This window comes from Neoarius graeffei, chromosome 13 (assembly GCF_027579695.1).
Source record: "Neoarius graeffei isolate fNeoGra1 chromosome 13, fNeoGra1.pri, whole genome shotgun sequence".
Taxonomy (NCBI): Eukaryota; Metazoa; Chordata; class Actinopteri; order Siluriformes; family Ariidae; genus Neoarius; species Neoarius graeffei.
Genome location: NC_083581.1, coordinates 74950494 through 74967830, shown reverse-complemented (window position 1 = coordinate 74967830; position 17337 = coordinate 74950494). Strand labels below are relative to the sequence as shown.

At 40.8% G+C, this 17337-nt stretch overlaps 1 protein-coding gene across 3 annotated transcripts in view; it reads left to right on the top strand.

The window, feature by feature from the left end:
• The window catches only part of phip (pleckstrin homology domain interacting protein), a 157467-nt gene that overhangs the window by 65316 nt on the left and 74814 nt on the right, over positions 1 to 17337 (top strand). For all 3 annotated transcript variants that reach the window (XM_060938514.1, XM_060938513.1, XM_060938515.1), the window contains one exon: positions 3616 to 3772. In XM_060938514.1, the coding sequence (XP_060794497.1) occupies positions 3616 to 3772 (157 nt within the window). The remainder of the gene's footprint in view (positions 1 to 3615; positions 3773 to 17337) is intronic.

Sequence of the window (17337 nt, the reverse complement as noted above, 5' to 3'; positions counted from 1 at the left end):
ATGTGTCCTGAGTACAGCAATAATTAAATACATTTTTTAATCAGTTTTTGTGGAGCATCTGCAATATACTGTAAGTCCCAGCAATTGAGTTGTTACTACAGAAACAATAATGTATTAGAACAAGCACGTCAATAAAAGCGTGTTATTTAAGTGCTGCATTTGCATTTTATGCTAGTTAAAAAAAAAAATACTGAAAACGTACATCTCATGCATTTGTACTAAAAAGACAATTAACAAAAAGTAGTGCTTGGTTTCTGCCGTTCAGCAAAGAATTTTCATTTCAGAGCTTCACCAATATGATATATTTTATGGAAACGAGTGTTTTACTGGGAAATACGCCACTCGTATTTTTCATTCAAGCTCCATCCGGGACAACGAGAACCAAAACCGGGACATAAATCTCTATATGTCACTCATGAGGAAATCGATGAATCGTTTTGGGGAGTTTTTGTTTGTGAATGTGTCGATATAATAAAAAGAAAAATCACACGTTGGCTTGAGGATATGAAGTTTATCATCTTGTGTTGAAAAGCTCATATTTCTCATACGAAATGCATCACAGATCTGAGTGACATATTTAAATAATATTGGCTGGCATTGAGTGGTCTATCAGATATATTCCATTCAGCTAGCATGATACTGAACGAGTCGAAGACGAGTAGCTGAGTGGAATGTATCTGATAGACCACAAAAAAAAGCCAGACGATGATACTGTTATACATACACACTCTCTTCATATCAGCATTCTCAAAGGCCAACGCTAGCTGACCCGCGACTCGGTGCTGTTAGCGCAGCAGTCCAGTTACCTTCCAATTGGTGTAGCGTTAGCGAAGGCCAATGCTAGTGCAGTCAGGGCAATTTATTTTTTCTCTGTGTAATTTACTTCGTTACTTTTAATATCAACATCGACAACTACACACAACGGAGCAACCTGGCAGCCAAAATGCTCTCTGAATCTTCCGTTTTTAACAAAGCAAACCTGGCGGCCATGTTCATTTGCAATCTGTCACTGTCGCTTGCTAACCCGGAAGTTTTACCTCTCCGACTTGTGACATGTTGTCTTGACAGCCATGCAATATTATAACAATATTGCACGCTCATTCTCCATTGGGTAGCGTGGCGTAAAGGCCAATTTATGCTGACAACGCAGTCCTCGCAGATGGCGTCGCAGATGGCGTCTGCGTAGCCCCCCTCTTCGCAGACGCTCTGCGCGCACCTCCCAAAAATTGTGACCACCGCAGAAGCCTCGCAGACAGCGTCGCAGACAAGAGGGCTCTGATTGGTCCACTACATCCGCTGTACACGCACTTCCGCTTCCCTACTTTCCCGGTTTGGTTTGTTTTCACGACCGCCATTTTTAAAAACATGAGCGAAGATGGAGCAGCACGAAGAGCGGTTGATCGAGGAAGTGAGGAAGTACGTACATCTATACGACTCCAGTTCTAGTCATTATAAGTAACCGGAGGATAAACACTCCACTAACCACACCCACCAACTACTCCTAGCGATTTCGCGACTTCGTGCCCCCTTGCGTTGTGGCGGTGAATAACATCGCACACGCCTATTACTCCCCGCTCAACGATAAATTACAACTGTCTGCGAAAAGCTATCTGCGAAAGCCTCGTCACAAGAGCATGCAGAGGCCCTAATACACAGCAGATAAGCAATATGATAATATTGCATGCCATCAATAAACCCAGTAGAAGGGAATAGAATACATGTTTTTGTTCCATCGAAAAAGTGTCCTGTATGGATAATAATTAAATAATATTAGCTGGGATAGGCTCCAGCTTGCCTGCGACCCTGTAGAACAAGATAAAGCGGCTAGAGATAATGAGATGAGATGAGATGAGATGAGATGAGATGAGATGAGATGAGATGAGATGAGATGGCTGGCGTTGAGTGGTATATCAGATGTATTCCATTCAGCTAGCATGACATTGGATGAGTCAAAGATGAGTAGCTGAACGGAATATATCTGATAGACCATGAAAAAACAGCCAATATTATTATTATTTTATTATTATTGTACATACACATTCGATGGAACAATTATAAATTTTACAAAAAGTTAAGAACAGGGCGGTAACTTACCAACAGGGCGGTAACTTACCAATGCTGATTCTGATTGAATGTAATTCAATGTTCTGTCAATCCAGTGTACTGTACAAAGTCAGAGTTCTAACAATAAAAATGGTACGAGTCCAAAAAGCCTGAACAACCCAACTTATATAAAGCGATATCCAGGCTGACAGTTCAAGTTACTTTTGGCCGTAGTTAATTGTCACACTTCAATTGTTCAAAACAAAAGGGCTTTGCTGAGTGAAGTCCTCTTGTAAAAGTCTCCGTCACTTTTCCTCACCTCCAAATAGAACTTTGACAATATTTCCGCTGTTGCTCTCTTTTCCAGTTTTTCAATGTCCGTTGGTGTGTTTTTCTCTTCTAAATATGCGTGAAGAATCAGTGAAGTTTTGGTAGCCTTTCAGGTGTTCAGCATGTCTTTGTCTTTAAATCTTCCACTTTGAGTGAAGCGAACCTCACGGCCATTTTTGTTTACAAACTGTTACAGTCACCCGCGAGTGCGGAAGTTTTACATCTCCGGCGTGTGTCTTTTCCAGTTTTTCCCGTATATTTAATGCAGAAGATTAAATGCGTGCAGAATATTTGGTAGCCTTTTGGGTGTTCAACACGTCTTTCTCTTTAAATCTTTGGCTTTTAACGAAGCAAACCCTGCGGTCATGTTTGTGAACAAACTGTCAGTCATTCACTAGCATGGAAGTTTTACATCTCCGAAGTGTCTCTTTTCCAGTTGTTTGATGTCCGTTGATATGTTTTTTTCTTGTAAATATGCGTGAAGAATATCTAATGAAGTTTTGGTAGCCTTTCGGGTGTTCAGCGTGTCTTTTTAGTTTCAGTTTATTTATTTAATGCTTAATCCTAGAACTGGATTAGCCTCGTCTTCTCTCTTTCCCGGCCGACAAAGAAATGATTGTGCACAAATGATTATAACAATACTGCATGCTCATTCTCCATTGGGGAGAGTGGTGTAATACGTGGAGGATAAGCGATATTGCATGCCATCAATAAACCCGCTAGAAGGGAATAAAATACATTTTTTTTTCTATGGAAAAAGTGGCCTGTACGGATAACAATTCCCAATATTTCACTCCGATGGCGTCACTCCCAGTGTTTTTCCACTGACTAGACGTGTTGTCAAAATGGCAAACTGGTTCAAAATTAAAATTCTTTTGATTAACTTGCGTATTTTTTGTGGATGTGCCCATATAATATAAAGGACATTACATGGTGGTGCGAAGATATGAAGTTTATACAGTAAATTCACCACTCGAAGGTCAACTTTATATTTTTGTGCACCCATGTAATATATTGGAACTATTGACTATATTAGAGAATAATAATAATAATAATAATAATAATAATAATAATAATTCATATTCAGATTAGTGCTTTAATCTGAATTTCAGTATGGATGAAATATGTCACACTTAAAATGTTTTAGCAAACGTATACAGTTAGATGAATTAATGGAAAAACACTGCAGATTGAAACGTCCTGTGTACTTTTTAGCAAAATAATCTCTCTTTATTCCATCAGGAAGTACAACCCTCCACCCCTGGAGGACAAAGTGACCAAACTCAAGGTCACCATGGTGGCCTGGAATCGCCATGACAACATGGTCATCACAGCAGCTAACAACCTGACATTGAAGGTGTGGAACTCGTACACAGGCAGCCTCATCCACATCCTCATGGTAAGAACAGAGCTTCTGGGTCAACTCATGGGATTTATTATTCCAGCACTGGCTTTTTCTCATCCATTAACCTTCATGTTCAGGTTCAGGGTCAGCGTGACCCCATACTAAATGATGTTTCTGTAAGAACGCATGAAACTGGCTCAGGTTTTTAATCAACAGGAACACATTTGTTATTACAGAGATGCAGACCCAGCAAAAGTATTTCAGTAAACGGATAAAGCTGATAAATGTATGGGGGGAAAAAAACAAAACTGGCCATGCGTCATGGCTTTTGTAGCAGATCAGTCCGTGTACATTTTTAGTCATTCTGTTATATATTTTCCTTTCAGAAACTAGTTTCCTTTTGTAAAAATGGAAAAAACCCAGGCTATTTTTCTGGCTTTGTTTTCATGTGATTTTATTAAGTCCTTGTTAAATTTTGTAGATACTGTTTCTGGTCAGGAAAATGAAATATATATATATATATGTGTTATTTACCAGCTGGGAGGTCCGTATCGTGAAATACCGTGACCGAGGTCTTGAAAGTACTGAGCGAGGCCCTCTGGGCCGAGGTCACGGTATTTCACCATACGGACCGACCTTAAGCTGGTAAATAATATATTTATTTTTTTCTTTACCAAATTCTAACAGAAAACGAGAGCACCCGAAAGGGAAAACCGAGCCGAGCCGCCATTTTGAATCCTCATTCACGGCTGTAATGCAAATGGCTTCCTCCTCAGTATACAAGTGCACTTCCATGGCAGGAAAAAAACTACATTTTGCCGCCTATGTAGTCCCCTATTTATACAAATAGGAGTCATTCAGGATTCAGCCATGTTTTTGCTCGGCGTTAGCAACAGTTAGAGGTTTTTATCTTTCTCCTGAAATGTTTTCTTTTATTTCTTCTTCCTCAGGGTAGTAAAACTCGCTTTCGCTGTGAACACTGTCGTTATCGCTATCCATGCTGTAAAATTAATGCTATTCTCCTGAGAAATGCGAAAATAAATGTTGACAAAATTGCTACTATGTTTGTTGTTGTTGTGAACGAGCGAGTCGCCAGAGGTCCGTATCCGGGGTCCGTAACTGGGGTCCGTAACGTAGGATACAGACCCGCTCGCCAGCCAATCAGAGCGTAGGATCTGATGGCAACCAGACCGCGAAAAAAATAATTAACAGTTATTCCATGAAATCGAGTCGTACATGAGCTGATAGTCGTCTATAATCCATGTACGATGAGATTCAGTGGAATAACTGTTTTATTCTATCCACATTCGCTGGATTTTGAGAAACAGAGCATTTTTATTTTTATTTTTTGCAAATTCAATAAATAAAAACTTTATACAAAACGTCCAACAAAATCATTTCCACTTAAGCGGACTTCTTAAAAACCTATCGATGGCAGCATGAATCGACTTTAGTGCTGTTTTTTTGTAGAAAGTGCCGTTTCGCTGTCGTGTCGACGAATAGAATTTAGGCTTTAGACATTTATTTAATTCTTCCTTGGACATTTCAGTTCTGTAATTTTCAAACTTCTTTGAGCTTTTGAACTGGGCTAAAAAAATTCAACACATTTTAATACTTAAAGATGAAGAATGTAAACAAACCGGCGAAATGACAGGAGCGATTTGTGAAAAATGCGATAATAATAATAATAATTCTTGAAAAAATAAAAAAGATATGTTCTTACCATCAAATACTTTCATTCCATATTTTGTTGCTTTTTTTTCATTATTTTTTGGGGTTTCATTTTCGAGTAGAGTTTTTATTTCGTCCTTTGTTGGTTCACCAACACGCGCCGCCATTTTGTTTTTCTCTACTCACGGTATATGAGCTGATATCCTAGTAGTAGAGTAGCCAATCAGAGTGCATGGTTGCTCATATCCATTGACTGTGGATAGAATAATGCTTGTTTTTCCATTATTAATTTTTGGATATTTAAATGGGCGGCACGGTGGTGTAGTGGTTAACACTGTCGCCTCACAGCAAGAAGGTTCTGGGTTCGAGTCCAGTTCTGTGTGGAGTTTGCATGTTCTCCCCGTGTCTGTGTGGGTTTCCTCCGGGTGCTCCAGGTTCCCCAAAAGACATGCAGGTTAGGTGGCTCTAAATTGACCGTAGGTGTGAATATGAGTGTGAATAGTTGTGTGTCTCTATGTGTCAGCCCTGTGATGATTTAAGCCTCGGTCACAACCGGCCGTACGTGCTCCTACGGCCGGTCTACGTTAGCCTGGGCCCGCCCATCCTAAGCGTGATGCAACACGAGGGCCTGTTGCGAGCTTAGTCTGGCCAGGCAAGCTATCGACAGCTCTTCCAAGCTCCGGAAAAATTGGGAGCCAATCAACTTTGAGCATCTCCAACGGCCCTGGGTAGAGGCGTGTTCAAGGCAGTGACGTAGTAGAACTGCGACCGGAAGCCATAGATTGTTTACAGAATCATGCTGTATTGAAAGCATTCAACAGAGCAAAGAGCAGCCCTGGAGGTATTTATTGAAAGGAAGGACGTTTTCACCTTGCTCCCGACCGGCTTCGGTAAGACTTTAATCTACCAGTTAGCCCCGCTAGTAGCCAAATCAATGGGGCTCAGCGAGAATCCTATCGTCGCGTCACATACGTCAGAGGAAAGAGTGATGTGATTGGTTTAAGCTTCGTCACAGCCTTTTCTGGCTTCGACCAGTAGCAAACTGAGGCATTTCAGGGAGGCGGGTCAACCACGGGCTCTGGGAAACGGTTGGGCTGAATATCTTGGCCAGACCAATAGCTCGTAGAGCTTTGAAGTCGCGTTAGCCAGACTAGGTCTACGTGCAAAAAACGCAAGAAACGCACGGAGGGCGCGCGTGTGACGTGCTGATTTTCAAGCCGTAGACTGACCGCAGACCGGCCGCAGAGGTTCTTTGTCATGTCAAACAAACTCTACGGGCGCTTATGTTTTTTTCAGGCTGCAAGACAAACTTACGGCCAACGCGCGTCTTTCTCCACGAACAAAAAAACCGCAGCGATTTGGGAAATGCCAAAAATCGCACGACCAAAAAATCGTACATCCGGTTGTGACCTAGGCTTTAGTGATTTGTCCAGGGTGAACCCTGCCTCTCACCCATAGTCAGCTGGGAGAGGCTCCAGCTTGCCCGCAACCGTGCACAGGATAAGCGGCTACAGATAATGGATGGATGGATGGATGGATGGATGGATGGATGTTTCTGAAAGAAAAACAGAATGACCAAAATGTACATGGACCCAGATCCTCTGCTGTGTATTGATCACGTGCATTTATCATAACTATTGATGTGATATTAGCTCAGAAAGGGGAGAGTGTTCAAAGGCTATCATTTTATTTACCCACTCTGGTCTGAATAGTGACCTGATGACATGATTTGTTTATTTAAAAAAAAAAACCTACACAACTTGATGAACACGTAGTGTGTAAAGGCAAATGGACAAGTGGGAGGATTTGGGGTTTATTCCGCCTTGCATTCTGTATAAAACGTCCGAATGTGAAACGGGGGTGTCTGTGTCATTCCGCCTCTGAGCCGGAATCAAGGTCTGTGTAAAAGGGACAACCACCACGGCAGAACAGGGGTGTGACATTTTTGACATCGACATTCTTCTTTCCAAGACCAGCGCGAAGTCAAACATCTCCATCAACGGCATCTAAGGTCCACGCCAAAGGTCTTTCTGCCTCCAATCACTTTGCACTTCTCTTCGCTTTCTCCTCAACGTATTTCTGATCCCACAAACACGTTGCTTGCAGGAGCCTCTTGACTCCTCTCTTCTTCGTTACCGCTCTCTCTCTCTCTTTCTCTCTCTTTCTCAGTTTGCAAGCGCAGCTTTCTGTGACACTTTTCCCCCCTCAAAAAAGTCAGCTCAGGTAAAGGACACAAACTGCCCAGGGTGTACCCCGCCTCTCTCCCAAAGTGGCTCCAGCTTCCCCTGTGACCCTGACAGATAAGCAGTATCGATAACGGATGGATGGCTCATTGGGACAAAGCCCCATCATGCACAAGATCAAAATGAATTCAGCAGTGAATGATTTAATATGAAACAAAATGACTGCATACAGGTTTAATAATTATCAAATAGGTGTCTAATTATGTTTCCAAGGTTTGAAACGTGCTGTCTTGAATTAATAACCGAAAAATGCTAATTTTTCCATTTTATGTAGACTCTAGAAGGAAATAAGCATTCTGTAGTTTCATAAACGTACGTACTTGCCAACTTTTCAAAATTCTCATGGGGGAGAAAAGTGTGTGAACGACATTTTCAATTGGACGAGGGTCTGATGCGCGGTTGAAATGACAAAAACAGTGGATCCCAATTAATTGCAAACTATTTGAAATGTATACAATTAAAGAGTTTCTGATTTGTTGATATTGTTCTATCAGTTACTGTAGGTTATGGGATTCATGTATCAGGCATGAGAGAGCTCAGAGTGAAAAATCTCAAATAATACTCTTGTCTTGAATTTTAATATAACAACAATGAAAGGGAAGTCTGAAATCAGATTTTTAGCTGAAAAATCTCCTGCCTGAATATTATCCATACAGAAACCCACAGAAAATAACACAAGCGATGCTTTAGAAGAATGTTTATCATTTCTTAAAATAGTCACAGTGAATGAAAGTATTATTGGATTGCATCAAATGCGTTTTCCTTCTGTAAGCTCATGTAAAAATACAGAGAACTATAATATCATATATAAATTAAATTTTAATAAGATTTAACCAAAATAGTAACAACTCAATTAAATAAATACTGCACTGTATTAGTACGACTAAAATGCCTCTCTCTCACTAAACACTTTCCAAAAGAATTTTTAAAAAGCGCTAGAAATCCTCTCGGAATGCAGCAAAGGAATTTGCTCTTTTGCAAACTTTGACTGAAAGTTTTCAAACAAAATGTAAAAATGGCTCTATAAATACTACCATACTATCAAAATATACTCCACAAAGAAATTCACTCGAACGCAGCATTTTAGTCCGACCAAAATACACTCGCTAGTAATCTTTCACTTAAAACCTCAAAACTCCATCAAAATCAGTCACTTTCCAGATAATTCACTTGTAAACTTTCAAACATTAATTCAAAATAGCACTAAGACACGAGCGCACTATTCAAATACACTCACCAAACACATTCTCTGTCCTGCAAAATTTCACTCAACGCTTTAGAAGTCGTCCAGTTTGTTTCTGAAATGCTACGGAAGACTCGTTTAATTTCACACTCAAATGTCCGTTATATTCTGATTTAAGGCATCTTTACCTTAAAATGTGTAACTGGCTGGTCGAGCATTTGCTTATCCATGGAAATTCATTCTGCCAGGCAACCTGGGATTTGCATTCATGTTTTTGCCGTGTGGTATTGGGTTTAGTGGCCGTGATGAATGAATGACTGCTTGTAAAAAATGTCGGACAGCCTGGGTGAATCCTACATTCTGGAAGTGACTGTCGTTCTGTTTGTTGATTGGTTAAAAATCAGTTGACGTCAGCAGTGTTTCACATACGATTCTGATTGGACATAATCGGGAGTATTTTTAACTTGGCGGTAGGGATTTCCCCAAACCGGAAGATTATCCAGTTTTTAACAAATACGATCGGGAGGCGGGAGATGGAGGCTAAAATTGGGAGCCTCCTGCCGAAATCGGGAGGGTTGGCAAGTATGCACGTATGACCTGCTAAGCTTGGGTACACTGTGTGTCTACCAGGGGCGATTTCTCAGAGACAACAAGGGAAGCCGAGCTTCCCCTAAAATTCTCTTCCCAAACTGCGGCATCTACGACGTTGAATTCTCATTAAAACAATAACTTGCATAACATAATATATGCCCAAGATTGTATTTATGTTCATAACTATCCTGTAACTTATTTGAGTGATGTCTGACGAACTTGCAGTTCGCTACGAGAATCACCTTTGCTGCCAGGCTGTAACCTTTCTTATTTCAATGGGCTCTATGGACTGGCAGCAGTGTTGCCAGATTGGGCGGTTTTAAGTGCATTTTGGCGGGTTTTGAACATATTTTGGGATGGAAAACGTCAGCAGTATCTTGCAACACTGACTGGCAGCCGGGTATCCGTTGCAGTCTACTGTATGAGACGGCTCTGAACAGCCAATTTCGGCTAGTTGTTATTGGTTAAAATCAACAAAATCGTCACTTCCAGGGAAGCCGGGCTTCTCTGGGACTAAACGAGACAGTGGGAGGGACAAGAAGCCGGGCTGATAAAGGATTATTGGAGGTAGTGTTTGAAAGACATGAGGAGGGCGGTACTTTGGCGAGGAACACGGAAGTATGATCAGTCAGTCCCTAGCGGATGTCGAGAAAGTGTAATCGTGTGCCAAAGTGCTGTCCGAATTTCTTTTCATATAAATGTTTCTTCTCATTGATGTCTCTGTACATTACTCTGTAAATAAATGTAAATATTACTCGTTGTGCTCCGTTAACTTTCATCCATTCTATCAGTTTGATCATTCGTGAATTCACTCATTTATTTCATTTGTAGTTCAATCTGGTTGTAGGCTAGCTTGAGCCTTATTGGGATCTGCAGTGCTAGCTGCTAACAGAAATTGGTGAAGTCTCTGGAAAGCACAACCAGCTGGTATGACAGGGTCACAGACCATTTTCTGGAAAAGGAGCGGAGGGCAGAATTTGTGTATAAATAGTGTTCATGTTCATGAATCTGAAGTGTGTATATTGTTCAGTAATGTTAAGAGAATGGTGGGCTCTGTGTTATAGGTTATACCTGGGTATAATATTCAAGGTTCTGTGTGTTGCATAGCCTACCTGGTTATGAATTTCCAGACTGTGTTGCAGAAGATGTTCAAGGATGTGTTGCACAGCTGGGTGTTGTGTTAAAGACTCCGTGTTGCATATCAGGGTATGATGTTCAAGGCTCTTCGTTGAATAGCCAGTGATTTTTGGATGTTTGATATTTTTGATTAAGGATATGAGGCACTAGCCTGGCAAGCCAGACTATAACATGAAATGTACAAGCAAAAATACTTTCTGCCACTAGGTAGGGTTGTCTAGTTCACTATGCTAATGGGGCACACCTTTCTATGCTTTGATATCCGGCCTACAGGTTTTACGATGAATGCGTAAAATGGGCTTCCCCTGTTTTAAAAACCAGCAGCCGCCACTGGTGTCTACAGTGCTAAATAAGTTACCTTAATGGGGTTAGACATTAGGAGTTATCACTGGGCATAAACCACGCTGACAGACAGCAGGTACCTTCTACAAGTACCCGTTTTCCAACATTACCCGGTTACATCTGGCTGAGAGTTCCACTTAAACTGGCGAGAAAATGAAAGTCACAGGCCATAGTTACAACCAGGGCTAGACACAATCAAGACCTGTATGAAAGAATCCGACATGATAAATGAAATATTTGGGCTCCTAGTTATATCCCGTATCCACGGATCACACTAACGGAATATATTTTTATTGTAACCGCACACTAGATTCATCAGCGTACAGCTCATACCAGCAATAAAACACCAGTACCTCTCTGCCAAGATGAAATGAGCTCACTAGGACGTGGTTTAGCCGAGGATTTTGGCTAACACCCCACCGTCTGTCTTTATAGTCTCCTGTTTGAGCCTTTTCCTCTTAAATTGATCTCATTAAGCTTTGATCTACGTTTCATGTTTTGTGGAATAAAGTCCAACTTGCAGTAAATCAGGGGAGGTGTGGAAAGTTCATTCTGGCTGATAGGTGATGAAAACGTTTGGCAGTAACATAGAATCAGGATACTTAAAGCTAATTTTTTCAAGTACAATACAAATCTTGATATTTAGTTTTTCACTGGTTTGCTAAAATCACACCAGGTCTCAAATTAACAGCAAACACAAACGGGAAAAAAAATACTCAGAACTCCATATTGGAAGTACAAAAGCTTACAAAGTAGAGTGAACTGGTATAAAAACCACTGATGTACCTGAGGGTTAACAGGAAACAGGTGAGTTCAATGGGTAACTGAAAGGGAGAGAGAGCGAGAGAGAGATGATATCTGGACTGGATTCTGGATTTGTGGTGGTTTCTGGATCAGAGATGGATTCGGATATGGAACATTTAAAATGATATTTGAAAAATCTGAGTTCCTGTATTTTTTTATGTAGCTTTTATAATAAACACCGTAACAAGGATTTGAAAGGGATAAATCATTTAAAAAAAAGCAGATTAACAGCAAAGCGGCTTCAGATTAAATCAGCTTCTTATCACATTGCAGTTTTAATCACTGGGTCTTCTTTGCAGGCTGTCTGGTCTAAGTCTGTCCTGTTGGAAAAATGTCATTGGTAAATAATTTTTCTGAAGATACTGACAAAAGACACAATCAGAAAAGTGTATAATGATGTACAACCCCGATTCCAAAAAAGTTGGGACAAAGTACAGATTGTAAATAAAAACGGAATGCAATGATGTGGAAGTTTCAAAATTCCATATTTTATTCAGAATAGAACATAGATGACATATCAAATGTTTAAACTGAGAAAATGTATCATTTAAAGAGAAAAATTAGGTGATTTTAAATTTCATGACAACAACACATCTCAAAAAAGTTGGGACAAGGCCATGTTTCCCACTGTGAGACATCCCCTTTTCTCTTTACAACAGTCTGTAAACGTCTGGGGACTGAGGAGACAAGTTGCTCAAGTTTAGGGATAGGAATGTTAACCCATTCTTGTCTAATGTAGGATTCTAGTTGCTCAACTGTCTGAGGTCTTTTTTGTCGTATCTTCCGTTTTATGATGCGCCAAATGTTTTCTATGGGTGAAAGATCTGGACTGCAGGCTGGCCAGTTCAGTACCCGGACCCTTCTTCTACACAGCCATGATGCTGTAATTGATGCAGTATGTGGTTTGGCATTGTCATGTTGGAAAATGCAAGGTCTTCCCTGAAAGAGACGTCGTCTGGATGGGAGCAGATGTTGCTCTAGAACCTGGATATACCTTTCAGCATTGATGGTGTCTTTCCAGATGTGTAAGCTGCCCATGCCACACGCACTAATGCAACCCCATACCATCAGAGATGCAGGCTTCTGAACTGAGCGCTGATAACAACTCGGGTCGTCCTTCTCCTCTTTAGTCCGAATGACACGGCGTCCCTGATTTCCATAAAGAACTTCAAATTTTGATTCGTCTGACCACAGAACAGTTTTCCACTTTGCCACAGTCCATTTTAAATGAGCCTTGGCCCAGAGAAGACGTCTGCGCTTCTGGATCATGTTTAGATACGGCTTCTTCTTTGAACTATAGAGTTTTAGCTGGCAACGGCGGATGGCACGGTGAATTGTGTTCACAGATAATGTTCTCTGGAAATATTCCTGAGCCCATTTTGTGATTTCCAATACAGAAGCATGCCTGTATGTGATGCAGTGCCGTCTAAGGGCCCGAAGATCACGGGCACCCAGTTTGGTTTTCCGGCCTTGACCCTTACGCACAGAGATTCTTCCAGATTCTCTGAATCTTTTGATGATATTATGCACTGTAGATGATGATATGTTCAAACTCTTTGCAATTTTACACTGTCGAACTCCTTTCTGATATTGCTCCACTATTTGTTGGCGCAGAATTAGGGGGATTGGTGATCCTCTTCCCATCTTTACTTCTGAGAGCCGCTGCCACTCCAAGATGCTCTTTTTATACCCAGTCATGTTAATGACCTATTGCCAATTGACCTAATGAGTTGCAATTTGGTCCTCCAGCTGTTCCTTTTTTGTACCTTTAACTTTTCCAGCCTCTTATTGCCCCTGTCCCAACTTTTTTGAGATGTGTTGCTGTCATGAAATTTCAAATGAGCCAATATTTGGCATGAAATTTCAAAATGTCTCACTTTCGACATTTGATATGTTGTCTATGTTCTATTGTGAATACAATATCAGTTTTTGAGATTTGTAAATTATTGCATTCTGTTTTTATTTACAATTTGTACTTTGTCCCAACTTTTTTGGAATTGGGGTTGTAATTTCCCTAGAATAGAACTGAGAAACATAATAATCATAGAATGATATAATCGTCACAAATTAGGCAGTAATGCATTTTTGTGAGATTGTGACACATATCAGTAGTACTTCTACAAACTAAGACAAATTAAAGATGCAGTAATCTATCTATCTATCTATCTGTCTGTCTGTCTGTCTGTCTGTCTGTCTGTCTGTCTGTCTGTCTGTCTGTCTGTCTATCTATCTATCTATCTATCTATCTATCTATCTATCTATCTATCTATCGTGCAGATAACCAGGAAAAATATCCAGTATATAACATGGTACAAAAAATGATGAATGATGTAATTGTTAATGAATGATGTTAATGTTCATGAGTCCACCATCAGGAGAACACTGAACAACAATGGTGTGCATGGCAGGGTTGCAAGGAGAAAGCCACTGCTCTCCAAAAAGAACATTGCTGCTCGTCTGCAGTTTGCTAAAGATCACGTGGACAAGCCAGAAGGCTATTGGAAAAATGTTTTGTGGACGGGTGAGACCAAAATAGAACTTTTTGGTTTAAATGAGAAGCGTTATGCTTGGAGAAAGGAAAACACTGCATTCCAGCATAAGAACCTTATCCCATCTGTGAAACATGGTGGTGGTAGTATCATGGTTTGGGCCTGTTTTGCTGCATCTGGGCCAGGACGGCTTGCCATCATTGATGGAACAATGAATTCTGAATTATACCAGCGAATTCTAAAGGAAAATGTCAGGACATCTGTCCATGAACTGAATCTCAAGAGAAGGTGGGTCATGCAGCAAGACAACGACCCTAAGCACTCAAGTCGTTCTACCAAAGAATGGTTAAAGAAGAATAAAGTGAATGTTTTGGAATGGCCAAGTCAAAGTCCTGACCTTAATCCAATGGAAATGTTGTGGAAGGACCTGAAGCGAGCAGTTCATGTGAGGAAACCCACCAACATCCCAGAGTTGAAGCTGTTCTGTACGGAGGAACGGGCTAAAATTCCTCCAAGCCGGTGTGCAGGACTGATCAACAGTTACCGCAAACGTTTAGCTGCAGTTATTGCTGCACAAGGGGGTCACACCAGATACTGAAAGCAAAGGTTCACATACTTTTGCCACTCACAGATATGTAATATTGGATCATTTTCCTCAATAAATAAATGACCAAGTATAATATTTTTGTCTCATTTGTTTAACTGGGTTCTCTTTATCTATTTTTAGGACTTGTGTGAAAATCTGATGATGTTTTAGATCACATTTATGCAGAAATATAGAAAATTCTAAAGGGTTCACAAACTTTCAAGCACCACTGTAAAACCAGAATAAATCTTGGCAGTGCTTTTCCAATATGGAGCATGTTATGCACACCTAATCTTGCCAGGTTTTGTCGAATGCACCTTTAAAAACAACAACCACAACCACTGATATTCGCTCTGTATAATTCTCGCTCCGTCTCTCTCTGGCATATCACTGCAGTGACGTGGCCGCTCTGACGGCTCCAGCCATCAAAGTTTCTAGGGAAGAATTACAGTAGTGATTCCATTCACACACATTCACACCTCTGGGCAATTTAGAGTAACCAGTTAACCTAACTGCATGTCTTTCGACTGTGTGGGAAACCAGAGGAAACCCACACAGACACGGGGAGAACATGCAAACTTCACACAGAAAGGCCCCCGTCGGCCGTGAGGTTCAAACCCGGAACCTTCTTACTGTGAGGTGACAGTGCTAACCACTGCACCCTGGATGGTTAAATAAGGAAAAATGTATTCTTTTAAGTTCGTTTCTTAAGACACGTATTTTTAAGTATGTTACCTCGCTTGTTGACAGTTTCGGCGAACACTTCCGCCTTCTTCAAAACAGTCACCAGATGTCGAGTGGTGACGTGCCTTATCAGCTGATGTTACTCTATGGAGGCGTGAACGTCCCGCCCAATTTGACAGGTAGTCCACGCCTCCTGCTGTCTGTGGGCAATTCGAAAAGGAAAATCACAGACACAAAAAAAGGAAAGAAACAAACAGACAAGAAAAAACACAGAAAAAACAAACCGGGGCTTTGTCACATTACCATACATAAAAGGAGTTACAGAACGCGTCCAACGATCCATGAGGAAATACCACATCAACACCCCGGTCAAACCATACAAGAACCTCCGACAGCTGCTAGTTCACCCCAAAGATAAAATACAACTGGACAATAAATGCAATATCATATATGAAATCCCTTGCCGGTCATGCAATAAAGTCTATATTGGTGAAACGGGCAGATGCTTCCACACTCGCAGGAAAGAACACCAATTAGAATGTGAAAAAGAAACAACAAAAAGACTCACAAGATCCGAAAAAGAAAAAGCAAGCCAAGAAAACTTAAAATCAGCCATTTCAGACCACTGCAAACGACAAAATCACATTATGAATTGGGAAGAGGCCAGAGTCATTCGCGCTGAAGAGAATAGATACCAGCGTTGGATTTTGGAGGCAGTGGAGATACGTAAGCGGGCGCAGAGGACCATGAACCGGGATGAGGGAGCGTACGCGCTGTCACATACCTGGAGCGCAGTCCTGGGGCAGCGACCTGACAGCAGGAGGCGTGGACTACCTGTCAAATTGGGCGGGACGTTCACGCCTCCATAGAGTAACATCAGCTGATAAGGCACGTCACCACTCGACATCTGGTGACTGTTTTGAAGAAGGTGGAAGTGTTCGCCGAAACTGTCAACAAGCGAGGTAACATACTTAAAAATACGTGTCTTAAGAAACGAACTTAAAAGAATAGTTATAATAATCAGACATAATGAATTTTCACTACATAAGGAAAAATGTAATAGGCCAGAAGTGTTTTATTCTTCTTATACCACAAATTGGCAATCTGACACTCATTACGTTTTTTAAAATTTATTAATAAATGACACATCATACATATAACAATGTTTATAATACATAGGGTCAAATTACTCAATTCTGATTGGTCAATCAAGGAGGGCTTTTTTCCTTAACACAGGGCCGTATTTCTGAAATGCTATTGACTAGTTCATTGCTTGGTTACGGTTACAAAAATTAGCAAATTTTGTCAACAAAATGGCAGACTCTGCTGACTCAGCAATGCCGCGTTTCGCTACGTTTGACGAAGAAATAATAAACCAATTGAAAGCTGCAGGTGAAAATGAAAATACCAAAAAAGTACGAATTTTTGGCTTTCCGTGTTTAAGAAATGGGCCACCGAAAGACAAATAAACGACTCTCTAGTGGCGTATGAATGCTGTGAGTTAGACAAGGCGCTATCGCAGTTTTATGCAGAAGTGAGGAAAGAAAATGGGGAAAACAACGAACCAGACTCTCTTAAAGTAACGCAGGCAGCATTGGATCGGCATCTGAGACAAGAGAAATATCCGGGATCAATCCTGAAAGATGTTACTTTTCAAGAATCATGAAAAGTCCTCGAGGGAAAAGCGAGAGATTTGCGAAAACAAGGAACGCTTTAGAAACTGATTCAAACGTGCAAGATAGTCTCGCGCCCTGATTGGTTCAGAAAACGTGAATGACAAATGTTGTGAACTTGAATGGCTTCCGAAGTGTGAATTTGGCCCGATTATATTATAAACAAGTAATCGTGTGGTTCCTCGTAAAATTAAGGATCAGTTTCACTCGTGATTT